Genomic DNA, 16982 nt, shown 5'->3' with positions numbered 1-16982 from the left:
GGGAGAAGAGACGGCGTTAATGGGTCGTCATCTCCGCAACAATTAACGCTTTCCGATCCCCCAACACCATTCCAGGCTTACAGAGATTCCGGAAAGATCCGTACTGCTCTTTGTGTTAGATTATTCAATTTTTCTAGACAAATTTTCTGTACGCAGAAGATTTTACGAGCGAGCGGAGCCCAGGCGTGACCTGCCGAGCCTGAGAACAGCCAGGCGCCAGCGGCACCCTCAGGATGCTCCTCTCACCTGCGGGCAGGTGGGTTTTTTGAATGACGGGCTCTGGAATTTTCCAGCAACCTGTTTCCTCATCCCAGACGGATTCACGTTTGATCTTCTCCAGATTGCTGTAGTTGCAGTCGCGGCGGACGAGGGACTGCACCTGATCCAGCAGCTGCTGGAAGAGCATCAGGTCTCGCTCCAGGCGGCGGATGGTGCCGAGGTAATCGATCTTTTCCAGCTCAAACTCCGACTGCAGATCTTTGATCTCGGTCTCGGCAGCCCGCAGCTGGGACGGAAAACCAAATTAAATCGTTGGGATTATAAAGGAGAGAGAGTTACTGCGAGTACAGGAATTTGTCAGGCAGAGGGATGGAGAGAGACACACAAAAACGTCAATATTTGGGAAGATTTCTAATGTATAGTTCAGGTGAGCTTTGTGTGGAGAGACGATTCCACATCTGTTTCAATGAAAGATTTCTTGCATTTCCCCAAAGCGCCGAGTCTTTGAGTGGACCTTAAGTTAACTAATTAATGGACCTTAAGCTAATTAAGTTAGTGTGGTCTGAGTCCAGTGCTAACAAACTCTTGGGAGTTCCTAACTTCGATGAAAAAGGTGCAATATTTCTTTGGTAACCTAAATATGGAAATAAAGCATGTTCTTAATGTGCAGATTTAGGACAGCACACACACACAGAGATTGTTTCGAAGCTCCTCTCATTCCGCCTCATCAGAGCGAAACTGATTTTCAAGCGTGCATAAAATTTAAGAGCATTGCTTTTATATTTGTTTCCCCCCTCCCCCCCTGCCAGAAAACTTCTCACACTGTTATTTCCTCCAGGAACCCTCAGGTGGGATAGTCTGAACTGGAGGAAGCTGTGCAATAGATTGCGCAGGGCAGCAGAGGGAGTCGCATCCTCTCCCATCGCCAGATGTCGTCCTGCAGCCAGTGCGCAGCGCGAGGAACCGGCCTTTCAAACAGGTGGGCCTTTGGGGTTCCAGCAACTTAATTCCCCACCCTGAAGGCTGCTGCGCCTGCTGTTTCATGAAGACGCACGCAAACAAGAGTATCGTGACTAACGCAGGCACATGTATGAGATATTTGATGCGGCCAGAGTCATTCTCTAAATGTACTGCCCTAAAACACCTCCTTAACCTAAAAAAAATGGGTAAGCAGAGGGGAGAGACGCTCCCTAAGTCTGCAGCGGGGAACTGCTCACCTTTTCCTGCATCTTCTCCAGAAGCTTGCTCTTGGCTCGCACCTCCTCCTGGATGGAGTCGTAGACGTTAAGCAGAACCCAATCGCTGCTGTCCTCGTCAGACTGCTGCAGGGCGGCCACCAGCTGCATCCTGCGCTCGTCCGCGTATTTTTTCCGGCGCTTATGCTTTTCTTTGAGGTCCTTGTTCTTCGCCTGTTCCCCCCCTACCACTTGTCGCTCCAGCATCCGCAGCCTGGAAAAGGCAAACGCTCCTCTTAGCTCAGTGGTACAAAGAACCCTCTGCGTAAGCACGGAGGATCCCTGTCCTTACCTGAACAACGGTTGGGAAGACACAGGACAGAAATAGTGATTTCTGAGCAATTATGGCAAATTCCAATTTATTAACAGTTTCTGTCATAGATACTCCTGTGGACCCAAGGCAAAACGTGTGTTATTCTGAGCACCTTTGTCAGCACCTATGTCTGGAAATCTGCATCTACACTCACAGAATTATTTCAAAAAAACCCCGTTTTGTGGAATTCGTATTTCAATTCTTATTCCTTGTTTTGAAAGACTCTCAAAGTGAGCACAAAAGGCGCCAAAATTACACAAAGAAATATTCTAAAGGATGAATAAGGGAGCGGTACAGCTGGAAACCACAGTACAGTTTCTTTTTTGGGGCAGTATCAGCCAGGGTTGATGACTTGGACAACCTCAGTGTTGCTGGCGCAGACCCATATTTGAAACGAAGCCGGTCTTGTGTCCATGCTGCACAGCCCCGTACGCTCTGACACAGAAATGAAGCTGTTCTCCAGAGCCGTTCTCTTTCTCTGCATGGGGATCTGCAGCAGAGCAGACAGCTCAGCTTGGCCAGCTCCAGCTTGAATTGGAGAAAATCCCACTGCTGATAAAACCTCCGCTGATAATAGCCTCTTAATTATCTTCAAACCCATCCAAAAGAGCTTGTTCTCCACCAGAGATGACCTGCTATTCTACCGCGCTGCACTTGCCAAGTAGCCTTCAGTTTCGTTTGCTTAATGTGCACTTGAAACCTCGCTCTGCTGAGTGAGTATCAGAGCTCTCGCAGCCGTCCTGATGTGTAAAGCCTTTAACAGGCGGCTTTGAAAACCTACGTGCCTGCAGAACCAAACCCTCCTGCCTAATCTGCAGAGAACTTTGATTTTAACGATGTAATTGGAAGAGTGTTTTTCGCTTGTTTGTCACAAAAAGGAGTGCTGCAATGGGACCAGTAAGATTTGATATATAGTCAAAACGAATGGTTTCTTTGGAGACGTCTCCATTAATAGACAGAATTGCCCGCAAATTGCAGATACTGCTATTCTGGATTTCTTCATAGCTCCTTTTTCAGCTGAGAGAGGCCCGATAGAGCGAGCACGCACCACAGAAGCTCAGAGTAAAGCTGAAAGACTGGTTAAAAAACACAAGACTCTTCAGAATCAAACTCCATCATCCACAATATATCTTTTGTCGAGCACTTCTAATTTTAATATGATTCTATGCAACAGAGTAAAAGAGAGAAATCGGCAGAATTTGCTTAGAGTGAATATTTGTGAAACAGCAATAAACCCCCATATTATTGTGATACGCTGTGTCACACTCAAACTAAAGGAATTCTCTCAAGACGGTTCTTGCCTGGAGGAAAACCTTCCAGACAGGACGCCTCCAAGATGGGCCAAGCGCCAGTCTCATGCCTGCACCCCTCACATCCCAGCCCTCTGCTCCAGGCCCTGGGTCTAATGCTGCCCCTAAAATGTGATTATTGGGAAATTTTGATGCCAGTTCCAGCTGACATCTTGCAAACATTGTCAGATGTGTGAGTTAGAGGCAAAAGTGACCTCAGTGACAAAGGGGAGTCGTGGAGGACAAACTCTCCTCCATGCACATGCGCAGTGAGCAGCAGGAAGGCGTGCTACCTTACTTGCACTGATACGAGCGGGCTCTAAGTGCCCTTCAAAAACCATTTTTAAGAGGAAAAGGAGACCACCTCCATAACCTGTTTGGGCACTTAAGCTCTGTCAGCGACCGCCAGACTCAACTCTATAAACTCCTCAGAAATTACACCTACAAAAAGCCAGAGAAGGAAAAGATCTCCCTGCCTACAGATCTAGGCAGGATTTGTTATCAGAAAAGCATGCTTTTTTGCATCCACATCTGCAGACACAGACCTCTCCAGACTTTTCTCTCATAATTCTGGCACTTGGAATCATTGAACGCCACAGCTAACAGCTATTTATCTGCCCAAATAGGACAAAGTTATTTTGGGGGTAAAGAATACCCGTCTGCCTAGCTTTGTGCTGCACTCAGCTGACAGCTGAAGCTCAACAGTTGTAAGATCATGGAAGAACGGGGGTGCTCCTTGCCTGTGTGTGTTGTAAGCAACGCCCAGGAGGCAGTTAGCAGGAGCGCTGCCGTCACTGACCTGGCGAGCACCTGCTGCTGGTCTGCAGGCAACGACATCCCCTCGGCAGTGACAGCCACCTCTGCTCCAGCACTCCCCCTGCTCACACCGCCAGCGTCTGGTACAGGCTGAGGCGCTGCTGGGTCCTGAGGACAAGAGGAAACCAAAAGCTGCGGCTCTGAAAAGATGCAGTGTGAGTACCGGCATAGATGAAGCACGACGCTACCCACTCGGGTTTATTCAGCCTGGAGGAGAGAAGTAGCCTGAAGGGTACCTGGGCTGATGTTGGTTCTTCATCTGATGCAGCAACAGAGTCTTCGGGCAAAGGTGTCTTGTCAGGAGTAGTTTCAGTCCTCGCGGCAGCTGAAGAGTAAAAGAGGAAATACCCACAAGGTAAGCAACGAGCTCTGCAAAACTAGAGCACAAATCTGTGAAAACATCACGCAAAATCTTCATCAAAAGCTAAAAACTCTGTGTCTGGAAGAAAAAGGTTTGTTATTTGACAGGCTGAGAGATTTGGGGGTGTTCAGCCTGGAGAAGAGAAGGCTCCGGGAAGACCTTTGAGCAGCTTTCCAGTACCTCAAGGGGGCCTACAAGAAAGCTGGAGAGGGACTTTTTACAAGGGCATGTAGTTGATTGGACGAGGGGGAATGGCTTCAAACTGAAAGAGAGGAGATTTAGAACAGATATAAGGAAGAAATTTTTCCCTGTGAGGGTGGTGAGCCCCTGGGGCAGGTTGCCCCGAGAAGCTGTGGCTGCCCCATCCCTGGAGGTGTTCAAGGCCAGGTTGGATGGGGCTTGGAGCAACCTAGGCTGGTGGGAGGTGTCCCTGCCCAGGGCAGGGGGTGGCACTGGATCTTTAAGGTCCCTTCCAACCCAAACCATCTGTGATTCTATGATTTATGCTGGTCAATAAGCACCGTCAATGTCCCAGAGGGCACAGCAGGCGAGGAACAGAGATTTTACAGGGCTGGGAGAGGCTGGTCCTCGTGTTCACACAGAAATAATCTGTTTCAGAGGCTGGGGGGTGCACATTTGTAATCAGAGGGGAGGGAAAAAGAACCTCTCACCATGGAAAGTGATAGCATCAAAAATGAAGAATATAGGTTCAAGAATTAACATTGGGAAATAAGTGCTGTACAAGCACATTGCAAAACATGCTGCGGGGCACTGCAGAAGTATAAATGAAAAGCAGTAACGAAGAGGATAGCTGGCAACACTTTATAGGTGTGTGAGAGGAATATCCACCCTCTGGCAAAGCGATGGTGTTCATAATCCACCGGGGGCCCAAGGGCTGCATCACATTTGCATGCGATGGAAGAGACTGCGGCAGCCACCCTCGTCTGGGGCGTGCGAGTCGTGCAAAGCCAATCGGATCAAGCAGAGCAGCGCCTGCTGAGACCAGTCATCTCTGCAGCTCTAACCTCTGCTCGAGAGAAACGCTGCCCGAAGTCAGAAGAAACTCACAGCTACCTGGGCAAAAATCGCTTTTCATCGCCTCAAGGCTTACAGGGTAGGGCCAGGCTGGTCCTGACAGGGAAAAGAAGTCAGGGAAATAGGGAAGAGGACACAGCTGGGACAGGGAGTCTCATGAATGGCTCAGGAGAGCCAGAGTTACCGCTCGTGCTGTCGATAAGGGAGGGTTGAGAGCAGGGACTGCTGTTGCTGCCAGGCAGCAGTTTGCTGCAGTAGCAGTCACTGCCACTTTAAAGGTGGCAGCAGCTTTCACAAATCTGACTTTGCAAAACCAGTCTGTGTCTGCTCATGCCTAAAGCATCGGGGAACCCTAAGCCTGTGCTGCGCACCCTCCCCCTGCCTCATCCACACCTGCTTCCTTCCTGAGGTTCTCCTCGAGAGCAGACAGCTTGAGATCATAGTGATTCCTCAGGCGACTGATGTCCTCTTCGAGGCGGGCACGGGATGCCTGTTCTGCTTCGTAGCTGGCCTTTAGTTGCACCAGCCTCTCTTCGTACTCCTGAAAGGCACAGCAGACAGCCTGACGCGACAGACCTGCTCCGGACTGTACCCAAGGTCACATCTATGTCCATTCTAGGTGACATCCTATGTCACCCCAATAAAACTTTACCATCCTGTACTCATTGAATTCTTCTGTGATTTAAGTCAAGACAGTATCAATGGAAGGTGACTAGTTAACCCTAGAAACCGCAATCTTGCGCAGATGTGGTGCCCTGGGAGGAGCTTTGTAAAGACCAAGGAGAGAGTTTCATTTCCTTCTGCCTCCCAACTCCTCATTCTTCCTCCTGGCTCCATATGCCCTCTATCTTCATCCTTGTACTGTTCCTAACATCTTTGACTACTGCTTTCCTCCCACCTACTTCTCCCTCCTCTGACAGGAGGAATCTAAGTTTCACATGTAGTTTCTTCTTTTTGTTATACGTACTTCAAAAATTCTTCCTGGAAATCCATTCCAATTCACCTCCAGAGTTGTGGGAACCATGCTGAGAGAAAGTGGCATTGTGAATAAAACCTCCATCAATACACATTCTGTCCATAGGAGAAGCCCAAGGACCAAAAAATAGGAAGAGAAGTGTTCTGAAAAGGCTGAACCACATAGTCCTGCACCATATTTGTAATGATTATCATAAAACCCCACAAGTTTTAGTCAAAGACACTATGGGATACCCTCTCCTGACTTACTTCTCTGATCAGCTGCTTCTCTGTTTCAAGATCTAACTGGGGCTTGAGGAGGGGAGCTGGCTTCACTGCCAGGTGAGCAGTCTCAGCAGGCAAAAGCCCTGCAAAGCAAAGCAGAAATAAAAATCACTCACAGTTACTGGGTGGGATATCTGTAGAATGCCTGGAAACAGAACAAAGAACCTGGCTGCCAGCAAAGAACATGGCAACCCGTGCGCTCCTGTAAACCGTGCTTGTGTGCCAGCATCTGCGCTGCCAAAACGCCCACTGGCTTGGGACTCCATAGGTGTGGGGAGAGAAGGAGTCAGCGCTGAGCAGAGGGGGAGAGGTTTAACATTCAGGTATATGAAGGCGAATATAAATCTAATCTTTTTCACAGAATAACAGGAGACTTGTTTCCAGGGCTATGGTAACAGATTTGGAAGATAAAAGACTCTGGGAAGGAGATGAAAGGTGCAAGGAAATTGCTTTCTTTCTTCACAGCTGTTTCTAAAGGTGGCAGAAAAAAAAAAATAATCTTACAGCCTTATTTCTCTGCTGAAAGTTGGCCTTTTTTTAAGGGGATAATTCTCAAAAGGTGTTTAGCTCCCTAAAGGCTGCTCTCACCCGCTGGTTCCCACATTTGCTATTCCTACTTCATAGCAAAGAGCAAGTCTGCTGGGGCTGGGCTGAACCCTCAAGGAGAGGATGGTGCTGCTCTCCGTAAGCAGTGCCATCAGCAGGGCAAAACTTTTCTTCTAGTGTCAAAAATTCACAGTGTAGGAGAACAGGGGCTGAATGCTGAATTTGACAAAAATATATGTATTTAATAAAGAATTTTACATTATTATTTCTTTCACAGCTCATTTTTGCTCTGCCAGCCAAAACCTCTTTGCTGCGACTGACCAAATTCAAGCCAGAATGACCAAGAAGAGCTGAGGATTTTAATCACATCAGCATTTTCTAACAGAATTTGTCATTATTGAAAATACCAGTAACTGAGATGGTCTTTACCAGTGGAATAAGGTCAATCTGGCAACAGTGAAGGAAAAGTCCATTACCAGAATGGAGCACTCTTCCTCCAACAGGTAAGGGAAAGCATGAGGTGAAATCCAGTGAGCATTTTATGTGTAAAAAACACATTTTTTTTGTCAAAGATAAAACATCTCTGCAGCCACTAAGGGCTCTCCTACCTGACAAGTTACTGGTGCTCATCTGTTCAGCTAGAATGGCCTTCAGCTTCTTAATCTCCTCTTGATATTCCCTCAGCAGAGCATCCTTGGGGTCCTCATTGATACAGGGCTTGTTCTTGATGTTTTTCGCTCGATTAGCGTAGCGCAAAGTACTGAGGCTTTCGTCATAGTTGTTATCAGCCGGAGATAAGCAGGCTACCATCAACGTCTTGGTATTCCCTCCGAGGGAGTCTTGCAGCAGCCTGGTCAGCTTCGAGTCTCGGTAAGGGATGTGCTTACACCTGCCATCGACCAGAGCCGAGATGACGTTGCCCAGAGCTGAGAGGGAGAGGTTGATTTTGGTGGCCTCTTTGAGCCGCTCCCCTGTGGCTCCAGTTTTTGACTGTCTCTCACTTCCTGCCAGATCCACTAAATTGAGTTTTGCGGCCCTAAGGTGGTCCTGCCCTCGCTCATCTGCAAGAAAATAATTCCAGGTTAGGCTCTTAAGAGGAAGCATCTTCACAGTCAAGAAAGAGGACTCTCTTGGCATTACGTTCCAGTTCAAGCCCTGTTCCTTCTCTGCATTTGGGCCCTGACTCCCTTAAGTAAATAAATAACTGCTTAATCTTAGAACTACATGTTTAGTGCTTTCCTGAACAAGATCCTGCACAGTAAAAATTCATTTTTACTCTCCAAATGAGCTCTGAACACACACCCCCCCACACACACACACCCTCCACATGTTTCCACAGTGTTTAGAATTTCAAGCAAAGCCCTCTGCAATTAACAAGGTCAGACCATGAGTTTATACAACTTTTTACCTCAGACTGTTTCATGAAGTTAAACAATGTCTGACAATTGGAGAGAAAAAAGGGAGGAAGCATGAAATGAGCAGTCAACAGGCAGCAAGTGGAGCAGGGCTAGTTGGAGAGCACAGGCAAAAGAACAGGCTCCCTGAACACCTGCGTGATGTAAAGAGACAGACAGGAAGGTCACCTCTACAGACCACCGGGGGAAGGCTGGAGTAGACACTACGTTGGGCAACAGTTTTTTCCATGAACTCCCAAACTACAGCTTTTCTCAAGGCTGGAATCCAACCTACCCTAATCAATGGACGTATTCATGAAGTTTCTTGCTGTCTTTTAAAAGACAAAGCACATCCTATCAGATACCACCAAGGACCACCATCTGGCTTTCTGTCCCAAGACAGCTCGAACGTTCCAGAAGCCCAGCAGATCTCCCCTTTCGCCCAGATAGCTGTAAAACTGCGCTGTGACTCAGCACACAGGCATGCTCAGCGACATCTGTTCCTCCTCAACTCACGACATTCTCATCGAGAAAGTAAAATGAAGGAATGCAGGCGAGAAACAGGAACACTGCAAGAAATCGAGACTGTGCTCGGCCAGAACCACCTGGATGAGGAGCTGGATCTCAGTGAGTGAGGAGTCAGACCCAGTGAGCCGGTGGCTCGTAATGCTTTAAGGCAAGAGAAGACGCAAGTTGAAGTTAACAGCTAACTCTCCAGCTACCTGGAAGCACACCTCACGCATGTAATATCTGCTTCCTGACCTGTGTTTTGAGGCCGGATTAATGTGGTGACACAAATTCCATGTGACTGAGGGAAAGCACATCTTGTTGCTTTAGAACCCCCTCATTTTTTCTGGATACTTAATTTTCCCTGCCTCACGCAGAGCAAAGAGTTGGACACACCCTCCCAAATCACAGATTAGTGTCCTAAGCGCTGGACCCCACTCTCAGATGTCCATGTCCTAATCATCCCTCACAATCACAACCTGAGTTCAAGGGAAGAGCTCCTTTAGTGCTCCAAGCAAAAAGAGCATCAAGGTTTTAACTAAGTCCGCCCTTTTCCAGACAGCCTTCTAGAAAACCTAGCCTTGAATTTAGTCAGAGTTAAGATTTATGGCTGTGGACAATACCTAAACATGAGCAATGAGTAATCTGATGCACGGGGGAAAGTTAAAAGTTCATGGGTAGACACCAAAAAAATCTAAAATCTGTTGCCCCAGGATATTTCCCCAGTAACAGCAACGGATTGTTAACTGTGGAACTTAATGTTTGCCGCCTAGCAAACTTCTTGTTTCACTCCAGATCCTTCTGGTATGTCAAGAATATGGAGCTTAAACAGAGCACCCTCTCACTATCCTTTCTGAGTGCTGGGGTGAGCGGACAGTCCCAAAAAGTAGGTTTTCTAACCCTCTCCCTCCTTCCCTCAGTTTATGTAAACACTGACAGGCAATTAAAAAGTTGTTTTGGTTCCTGCCAGTCCTTTTACCCACAGAGGCTGTTTGAAAAAAAAAAAACATATGGAGCTTAAACAGAGCACCCTCTCACTATCCTTTCTGAGTGCTGGGGTGAGCGGACAGTCCCAAAAAGTAGGTTTTCTAACCCTCTCCCTCCTTCCCTCAGTTTATGTAAACACTGACAGGCAATTAAAAAGTTGTTTTGGTTCCTGCCAGTCCTTTTACCCACAGAGGCTGTTTGTTTCCATCTTGGAGCTTAGCGGTTTAGCTTCCCTGGTGTAACAAAGTCCCCAGGCTCTTGCTAACATGCCTGCAGCAGCCCAAAAGTTTTCCCTGTCTAATTCTCGTACAGCCCATCAGCCAGTTCTGGTGGCATAAGCACCAGCCAAATCTACAGCGTCTTTCTCATTAACAAATCCATCGCTTAGCACAATGTAAAGGAATAAAACATCTGCTCCTCTACACAGTATAAAAATACATATGGTAGTTTCTGCATTTCATACATCTGCAGCCAGAGAGCCCGGTATTTGCCCTAATTCCTTAATTTGTTACTTTAAAAAAAAGAGTCATTTTAGTCCACATAATTGCAAAGAGATCCTTTAAAATATCAACTGCTTGTAAATTATAATTTACTACAGGCTCAACTGGAAAATTAGTTTGAACTTCCCTATGCGCCTCTTTATGAAGCCTAAAGATAACAACATAAATACCAACTTCATTAACTATTTCAACTAGCGATTACCCTAGTAGAACCATCCAGTTATGGGGATTGTGCCAGAGCCCTCAACTTTGTCCTCAAATATTCCAGCTGTCTTCCATTTAACTGCCAAAACCGCAAGTTTCCCCACCTGCCATCCTGTTCCGTGTAATAAGTCTTCAAAGCTTTAAATCAGAGAAATTGTTTCAGACTAGGTTAAGAGCCCTACACCCATCTGGAACACAAAAGAGGAGTGTAAATACTTCTTTTTCCTTGTAAGGATTAAAGTTGGGATTTTACGGACCCACATAATGCAAGGATTAGCATCCACCAGCTGTGCTAATTGAGAAATTCCCAAAATCTCCCCCACACACCACTTTGGATAGTGAGGTACTGTCACCAACATCTGGAACCACAATTTAGGAAAACATTGTGTAACTTTCCCCATGACTGAAACAGCTGAAGAAAATGAAGCCAAGCTGTTCTCCGCCTCAGCCGGGGTCAAGGACTAGACAGAATATAGGAGACTAATTCCATTCTTAGTCCCAGAAAAAACCTTTTCGAAGTCTGTGTTCAGACCCAGCGAGGCAGCTTTATCAGCTGCAGAAACACCAACGGAAATAAGATGCTTGAGAAAGGAAAATTAGTCATTAAAACATTATTACGGGATTCTTTTATTCCATCTTAAAACCCAGATTAGCTGTTTGCTTAAAAGATGTGCCCCGTGATTAAGCTCAGTGAAGGAATCGTTGGGTGAAATGATCTGACTTGCATTGTAAAGGAGGTCAGATGAGACAGATAACGATACAAGTTTCTCCAGGCTGTGCTATGTACAAACTCCAAGCCATTGGGCTCGGACATTTAGCACCCTTTTCTGGAAATAAAGGTTTAAGAAGATAAAGAAATAGGACAATTAAATATGTTCCTAGTTTGAGTGTCAGACAATTCTCTCCCAAGGGGGAATTTAGGGGAAAAAAAAAAAAAAAAAGACTTTGAGTACTCAGCTGTTTCACACTGAGAAGAATGTCCATGTCAGAGCACAATTCTGATTTCTACTGGACCTAAAATCATTTAGGATCTAAGTTTTGCTATGGGGTGACTGGTCAGACTGCACAGATTCTGCACGCTGCTAGGCCCAGGCCTAACGCAGGACATCCAGCTACCTACCTACGGTGTAGATTTCCATATTGACAGTAAAGATGGAGTGGGAGCGGGAAGAGTCCTTATTCATGAGGGTGTAACCCACTGCTCGGTTTCTCCAGCCTGTCTCCATGATCCGCTCGCACTGGACCACGCTATGCACGGTGTGCAGGGAGAGCCCTTTGACGTACACCCCTTTCTCTGGGTGCTCCTTCAGCTGCAAACAGAGACAGGGCAACACAGGTTAGAACAAGACTGCAGGAAAGGCACACTGGAAACTGTTCAGAAGCTCGAGGGGTACGTGGGTTTTATATGTGGAGAAATTAAACTGCAGTACGGCAAAAACACATCTGGCTGCCACCAAAAAGCCTTAGTATTTCTGAAGGAGGAATAAAACCACACAAAAAGAGGGGGAACCACCTTCATGGCTCCGCAGACAAAAAGAATTAAAGTTAAAAGTTTGCTGATTGATTCAGACATCTTCCAGGCCACAAGAAACCTGCGCTGAAACGCCTTTTTTCTACCTCCCCTATTATTAAGCTGCATATTTTAAAAAAAGAACTGAAATGTTTTTCACCTATTATGGCAACAGCGCTAATATCTCTTCAGTCACAGGGAGCTTTTTTAAAATCAAAGCACAGATTCAATAGTCACAGATACTGTCACCGGTGCTTTGCTGAACCCCTCCACGCTGAGAGGGCGGCTTGATCTCACTGACAAAATTCCCAAAGTCACACCCATCATGCACAGGTGAACTATAATAATTTTTCTCCAGATTAGTTCATTTTTAAGATGCTCTAAAATCCTATTCAAGCACCCGGACAGAAACAGAGTGTTAAATACCTAACAGCATCTTTTCAGCAATTATCAATCATGCAGAAGAAAAATTTCACACAGGATGCTAATAAACAATTGAAAAGTTCAAAATCTTTAATGATCCATCAAACCTACATAAAAAATACAAAACAATCAAGAGATGCCTGCACTCCTACACCAGCCCCCTCTGAAGCTCCCTCCGCACTGGGAATTTTAAATGAGCTGAATTAATTTTCAACAGCAATGTTACACCCCGCATCTGCTGAGTTCATAACCAAAACTCTATCTTTATCATGTCAGCTGGGATATCAAGATAGGTTTGTCATGCCTCGGTGTCATGGAGTGACAGACACCGTGTTTGGCAGTGTGACTTCCAAAGAAGATCCTTAGATACTTGAGCAATGCCCATGCCACAAGCAGCAATGTAAAATAGAGTGTTTGCTGTTAAAAAAATCTGCACAGAACAGAGCAGAAGGGGTTGAAAAATAAACGAGGTGAGATTTTAGCCTTGTTCTAAACCTGTGACTGCCCAGCATGAATCCAGTTACAGAATTACAGCCAGATTAGACTGTTCATACACCGTGACTGCTGCCTGTGCTACAGGAGAACCCTGTGGTTGACCCAGCTGTACTTGAAGGTGCTGCAGAGTCCCTGGAGAACACCAACTGAGGACATGGCGGCTGTTTAACTCCGTGACAGACTGACAGGGGCATTTTTCTTGCAGAGCTCCGTCAAACCTGCTCTTCCCAGGGTTTCATGCCATGGGAGGCAATTGTGGGCTTCAAAGTCACCAAAGTCACTAACATCGAAAGGCAAAGGAACAAACAGAAATGGGATTTTGGCGGAGAACTGGGGGACACAGAAGAAAGCAGTGGGTCAGCCCAGGGCTTTCTGTCTCCGCAAGACATGACTCCCTTAATTACTCAGTGGAGGCAGCAACAGGCAGCGGCTGTCACCAGTGCGATGGTGTTACCCTGGAAACTGTTCTGCCCAACTCCTGCCCTCCCAGTGCCAACTGCAGTTGTCATGGAAACCGGTGTCACTGCTGATGTGGAACAAAGGATGGGAAACTGCAGCAAGCGCTTCCGAAACAGCGAGTCCCCTTCTCCCAACCCTCCCTCTCCACACGCACGGGCAAAGCACACTTGGAACGTGGAGCGGAAAGCGTTTTGCCTCCCTGAAAGCCAGGAGCCTGTTAAAAGAAACCCCAAACATCTGCCCCGTAAGACAGTTTGTGTCTGTCCCCATCTCGGCGCGTCTGTGCGGCAGATGGTGCTAGTGCCTCGGTTTTCTTCACAAGGGCAGTCCTGCAGGGAAGTAAATTAGGACAGGAGATTTGCAGCTTCCCCCAGGAATACTAGCAAAAAGATCTGCAAAGCCACCAAGAAGTAAATTTTATGAAAATCAGCCCCTTGATTAGGATTTCAGGAAAGTTTACACTCCCGCGTGCCTGGAAACTGCCCGCCTTCCCCATGCTTTCCCATGGGGAGTAATATCTGCTGTGTCCCCTCAAAAAAGGATGAGCCTTTTTTGTTTTATACAGATAATGAGATCATCCACAGCTACACTGGATCAGATTTACAAGGCACAGAATCCTCCCGCTTTAGAGACAGCCGTGAGATGAAGAGGATTAGGAACAAATTGCCTCATGAGCACTTTATTCCATCCTTGTCCAGTAACAGTTTTCACGCAGCTTCTGCTAAGTTACCAGCCGCTATCGAGCGGGACACACAGCACTGGATCCTGTTCCTTGTGCCACAAAACTTTCACTAAAGTCCCTCAAAATCTCCTCTTGGCTTTCATATTCATCACTGTATCTTCATATTCTGGCGTTCAACTTCTGACAGAGTGTATTATTGCATTTCGGCAAGACATTCATGATAACACTTATCTGAGCAAATTAAAGCACTTCCTAATTAAGACACATTGACTCTGTCTCACCTCCAACTTCTGCTTGGTATCAGCTCCTAGAAGGTCACGTATGTCTTCATTGTAAATCTCCAGGTAGGAAGCTCTCACCAAGAACTTGGCGTTTTCAGCACACTGCACAAAACAGGAATGATTTTTGGGTAAAGTTCTCAAAATGAAGGCAAGTAGGCAGCCCACATAGCTTCTCAGTGCCAGCTGGGTGCCTGCCTCCCTTCAGCACTTCATCAAGTCTCTCCTGGCATTTTATTCCCAGGTGTAACCACTCAGCACACTCGCTATAGGGACTTTCAGTCCTTAAAATTCTCAAGTGCAAGTCCATAAAGTCAGCAGAGATGAAGGTGCAGTTCATCTGACTATATACGGGCCTCAGCTTTAGGATGAGAGGCAGCACACCCAAAAGCCTGTCCCCCATTCTTGCTCCCGAGTGCGATCGGCACTCGCTTCTTGAGGTATGACACAAAAATAATCTTTCTCGATATCACACCATCTTACAGCAAGATCTCTTTCACATCCTTACACACCTACCTGTACACTCTCAAAAATGTGTTCAAATGCCCTGGGTATTATGCCTTTCTGCGTAGAAGGATCCACGATTCCCTGCATGGTGAAGGACTTCCCGCTGCCAGTCTGGCCATAGGCAAATATGGTGCCATTGTAGCCTTCGGTGACACCCTGGAAATGGAGAAAAACCAAATAAAATACCCATTATCTTCACCCTTTGCATAACTGGAAATGTATTGTCCAGATTCTAGGAAGAGCTAGAAGTAAACATCAAGCAACTGCTTGATCTTCATGTTCCATCAGAGTATAATAATAATAATAAATGCATTCTGCTAGCATATAAATCAATGGTTTTCTCTCCAAAATTGAAAACTTGAAGAAATGCAGGTGTTGAAAAGAGGAAGGGCAGTTGACAACACTTAGAAGACCAGAATGTTTTTTGCCATAGGGCAGAAAATCTTATGAAACCCGGAGAGACAACAGGAATGCTCGCGGACTGTAGGGTGGCCAAAGGGACAGTCTCTAGCTTGCATAATTTTCTCTTGGATAGCTGGCTGAAAGAAGGCCTCACTTTCGTTCCTTTCATTTCTTTCTATTTTGAAGAAGCATGGTAGGAACAGAAGATATTTGGATTTCTTAAGGTTTAAATAAGAAGGAAAATAAATAATCTATTAACCTAATAATCACACCTAATCAGACCCTGGTTGTTCTGATCGGGAACTTCCATCTTAAAATTCTCACTGGCCATTTATCCCTGTTTCTTCTTCTAACAAGATTGGGTTTTTGGGGGGGCTTGAGGTTTCTTTGCTAAACTGTTTACTTTCTCACCTTAGCTGTTTACCACGCTGATGTGTTAACAGGCAACAAACGTATACCCTCTCATTTTGCTATTCCAAAACAGGCTGAGGTTCCCTGTCTTCTCTAAGGTTTCTCACTTGACAGTAAAAAGTCCCTAAAATCATCAGGAGTCTTGTTTGCCCCCCTTCTCCTCCCTCACATCACTTTTCGCTGCAGTGTCTGTCCAGCTACCATCTCTAGAGCCTGCCCGGGGGGTTTCATCTTTCATATAAACATCCGCTTAAAACAATTAAATGTAATTCTATCCTCAGTGCCCTGCTGGCTGCTGAAAAATGTTCTTTTTTTCTTCCCAATTTCCCAGCCTACTGCTGGGATGTTGTTTTGCCCTCCTCTGCGCCCCATGGTTGCAGCTAAGCCTCTTGAAGGAGCAGACAGGGCTGTTTCTGTCCATAAATCAGTTCCGCTTAGGGATCACCCACCCACATAAAACTCCTCAGCCCGTGTCTCGAGCCACATGTTGGCTGTGTCCGCCTTGCTTCGGGCACCACTCACCTCCACAAGCGGGTAGGCGATCTCGTTGTAGATCTGCTCCGTGTTGTGCTCCTGGTAGTACGCCCCGTCGAAGGTGAACTGCTTGGGGGGCTCGCCAGTGGCGGTGGGGTTTTGGATGAAGCACTGGCCCCGCGCGCTCTCCATGCTGACCACCGCCTTGCAGCCCAGAGCCTTCTCACGCTCGTTCATGGGCCGGCAGCGCACGATCACCTTCACCGCCTCCGAGGCCATTTTTCAAGGCCCAACTCAACGCCACAACGGGTTGACTTGGTGGGGCTGGAGGGGGAGGGGGGGCATCGTGGCCTGGGTAGGCCTGCGGGGTGCAGCCCTCACCGCTTGCCGGGGGCACCGAGGGGAAGGAGCCCCCCCACAACCTGGCACGGGGAAGGAGAGCCAGGGGGGCCGCGAATGGCGCGGGGAGAGGGGAAGGCTACGGAGGAGAAAAGCTTGGGAGGGATGAAGGGAAAAGGGGGAGCCGTGGAACAATTCTGAGGGGGAATCAGGGCAGGCTGGGACCGGGGGGGGGAACCTGTGGGCGGGAAAACCTGAGGTAACTTTGGGGAGCGGCGACGAGCCCGAGGGGGACGGCGCGAGGGAAAACCTGAGGTGAAGCCGTAGGTGCCGGGGGAGCCTGCGGGGGCGGCGGGG

The 16982-nt window shown here is 47.1% G+C and overlaps 1 protein-coding gene across 1 annotated transcript in view; it reads right to left on the bottom strand.

Annotated features, from left to right (window-relative positions):
- KIF17 (kinesin family member 17) overlaps positions 1-16565 on the bottom strand; it is a 17463-nt gene extending 898 nt beyond the window's left edge. Inside the window, 12 exon segments of the mRNA XM_009888346.1 lie at positions 247-505; positions 1437-1668; positions 3856-3980; positions 4109-4197; positions 5662-5809; positions 6493-6532; positions 6534-6573; positions 7674-8114; positions 11766-11955; positions 14496-14597; positions 15009-15155; positions 16335-16565. Of these exon segments, the coding sequence (XP_009886648.1) occupies positions 247-505; positions 1437-1668; positions 3856-3980; positions 4109-4197; positions 5662-5809; positions 6493-6532; positions 6534-6573; positions 7674-8114; positions 11766-11955; positions 14496-14597; positions 15009-15155; positions 16335-16565 (2044 nt within the window).
- Between the last annotated feature and the right edge of the window lie 417 nt (positions 16566-16982).

This window comes from Charadrius vociferus, unplaced genomic scaffold (assembly GCF_000708025.1).
Source record: "Charadrius vociferus isolate BGI_N301 unplaced genomic scaffold, ASM70802v2 scaffold107, whole genome shotgun sequence".
NCBI classification, from domain to species: Eukaryota; Metazoa; Chordata; class Aves; order Charadriiformes; family Charadriidae; genus Charadrius; species Charadrius vociferus.
The sequence above is the reverse complement of the archived record's forward strand: the minus strand, read 5'-3'. Positions and strand labels throughout refer to the sequence as shown.